Raw genomic sequence first — 2,018 nt, forward strand, 5'->3', positions numbered from 1 at the left:
TTGGCTGGCGTGGGGGGAATTTATAACGGGGCAAATTCAAAGTAAACTGTATAATATTTTAAGCAAAAATCTTTTGGGGCGAATTTAAAACGGGGCAAACTTGTTTACAGATGTGAAAGGGCGAAAATACCACGTGGCAAAAATAACATTGTATACAGTATTACCTTTAAGAATTCTAAATAAACTAAAAGGCTACAAAAACAACTAGTAATGCTGATCCATTACCTATCACTTCCTCATCACATTCTTCTGGTTGTGGTAGAGACCCAGATGTTTCAACTCGAGTCTCATCTAAAACATAAATAAAGATTTCAAAGCTCAACTCAGTGAATGTCATCATTAAGAATGACAGACTTCTACCCTAACGTTTTACTTCATAGGAGTATGTAACATTAACCCTTTCACCCCGATAGCCCGCTGAAGCGGGCAGTCAGTAAAACTCCTTTCACCCCTACAGCCCGCTGTAGCGGGTATTTAGACAGTTTGAATTTTACCGCCAAATTTTTCATATACTGAAAGCAAAATACGAATCTGCGGCTTATAAATTAAAAGTAGCTATGTAAACAAACAAAAATGGATGCCCGATTGATGTTTTACGATTGTGGATGATGTAAATTGTGGCATTTAAACCTTTTTTTTTCTATGAAGTCGATTTAAAAATGTCGGACGTTGAGAGCGATTCGGACGAGTGGTCTGATGCTGAATATTTCGATGACTTGGGGGCATTTGATTTGGTAAATTTAAACGAAAGTGAAAGAGATCAGATAGAACGAATAATTGAAGATCGTAATTATTCAGATGAAGAGGAAAATGAGGTGTACAATGGCTACACACCACCTGAAAATTTTGTTTGGACTGACGAGTTCTCGGTAAGATGTCGACTTCCGTATTCAGAGAAGCCAGGACCTGTTCGTGTGTTAGATAGTTCAGCATCTGTGCTCAATTACTTCCAAATTTTCTATTCGGACGAAATTTTTAATCATATTGTGGACAGTACAAACAGAAATGCCAATAAAAAGAGAAGAGAAGATGCTAATAACAACAAAGGAGTGTGGAATGATGTGACTATAGATGAAATCAAAGTGTTTTATGGAGTGTTGATCATGATGGGTATTATCAAGCTGGACAGAGATGATCTCTATTGGAAGGAGGATGAAAAGCACTTTATGTTGGGAACAAGAATATCAGATGTCATTAGCAGAGACCGGTTTATGCAAATCAGAAGGTATTTGAATTTTTCTATAAGTGAAGAAGATGGTTTGGAACACCGTAACGACAAGCTATCCAAAGCAAGATACATGCTCGATAAAATACGCAATTCTTTTAAATCTGAATACATTCCTCATGAAGAAATTAGTGTTGATGAATCTATGGTACCTTTTAAGGGAAGGTTGTCTTTTAAACAGTACATGAAAGATAAACCATGTAAATTTGGAATTAAATTCTGGATGCTTGCGGATGCCACTAGTGCGTACTGTTGGAATTTTGATGTATATGTCGGAAAGTATGGAACTGAAATTAATCGTACATTTGGTCTCAGTGCCCATGTTGTGATTGACTTGCTTCGTGGGTTAGAAAACAAAGGACACTGTGTCTTTACTGACAATTTTTACACTAGTCCTAGCGCACTACCTGACAACAATTGGTACCTGTCTGTGTGGAACTGTCAGACCGAATCGTCGTGGGTTTCCACAGGATCTTGTAAAATCAAAATCAGAAGCTCGAAGACTTCCTAGAGGCTATTACGATTGGAGACAGTGTGATGACATGATCGCTACGTGTTGGAAGGATAAGAAAATGGTTTACTCTTTGTCTACGTGTCATATACCAGAAAAGGAAAACTTGACCGTGAAGCGGTACAATAAAGACGGAAGTACAACCGAGTTCCCAGACGTACCATCAGGAGCAGCATATTCTAAATACATGGGCGCCGTGGATCGCAATGATCAAGTGACAAAGTTGAACAAATCAAAAAAAACTATGCGTTGGTATAGGAAAATTGAAAGGAAACTCCTTGA

The 2,018-nt window shown here is 38.0% G+C and overlaps 1 protein-coding gene across 1 annotated transcript; it reads left to right on the forward strand.

Moving 5' to 3' along the window:
• The first annotated feature begins 659 nt into the window (after positions 1-659).
• LOC134274420 (piggyBac transposable element-derived protein 4-like) lies at positions 660-1,736 on the forward strand. Its single transcript, XM_062756714.1, has one exon. The coding sequence runs from the start codon at positions 660-662 to the stop codon at positions 1,734-1,736; it is 1,077 nt and encodes a 358-aa protein (XP_062612698.1).
• Positions 1,737-2,018: the final 282 nt, after the last annotated feature.

Source organism: Saccostrea cucullata, unplaced genomic scaffold, assembly GCF_032062105.1.
Source record: "Saccostrea cucullata isolate Sc308-1 unplaced genomic scaffold, CSIRO_AGI_Scuc_v1 ctg1105, whole genome shotgun sequence".
Classification (NCBI taxonomy): Eukaryota; Metazoa; Mollusca; class Bivalvia; order Ostreida; family Ostreidae; genus Saccostrea; species Saccostrea cuccullata.

Coding starts and splice junctions, on each gene's coding strand:
- LOC134274420 (XM_062756714.1), top strand. CDS start 660: ATGTCGGACGTTGAGAGCGATTCGGACGAGTGGTCTGATGCTGAATAT.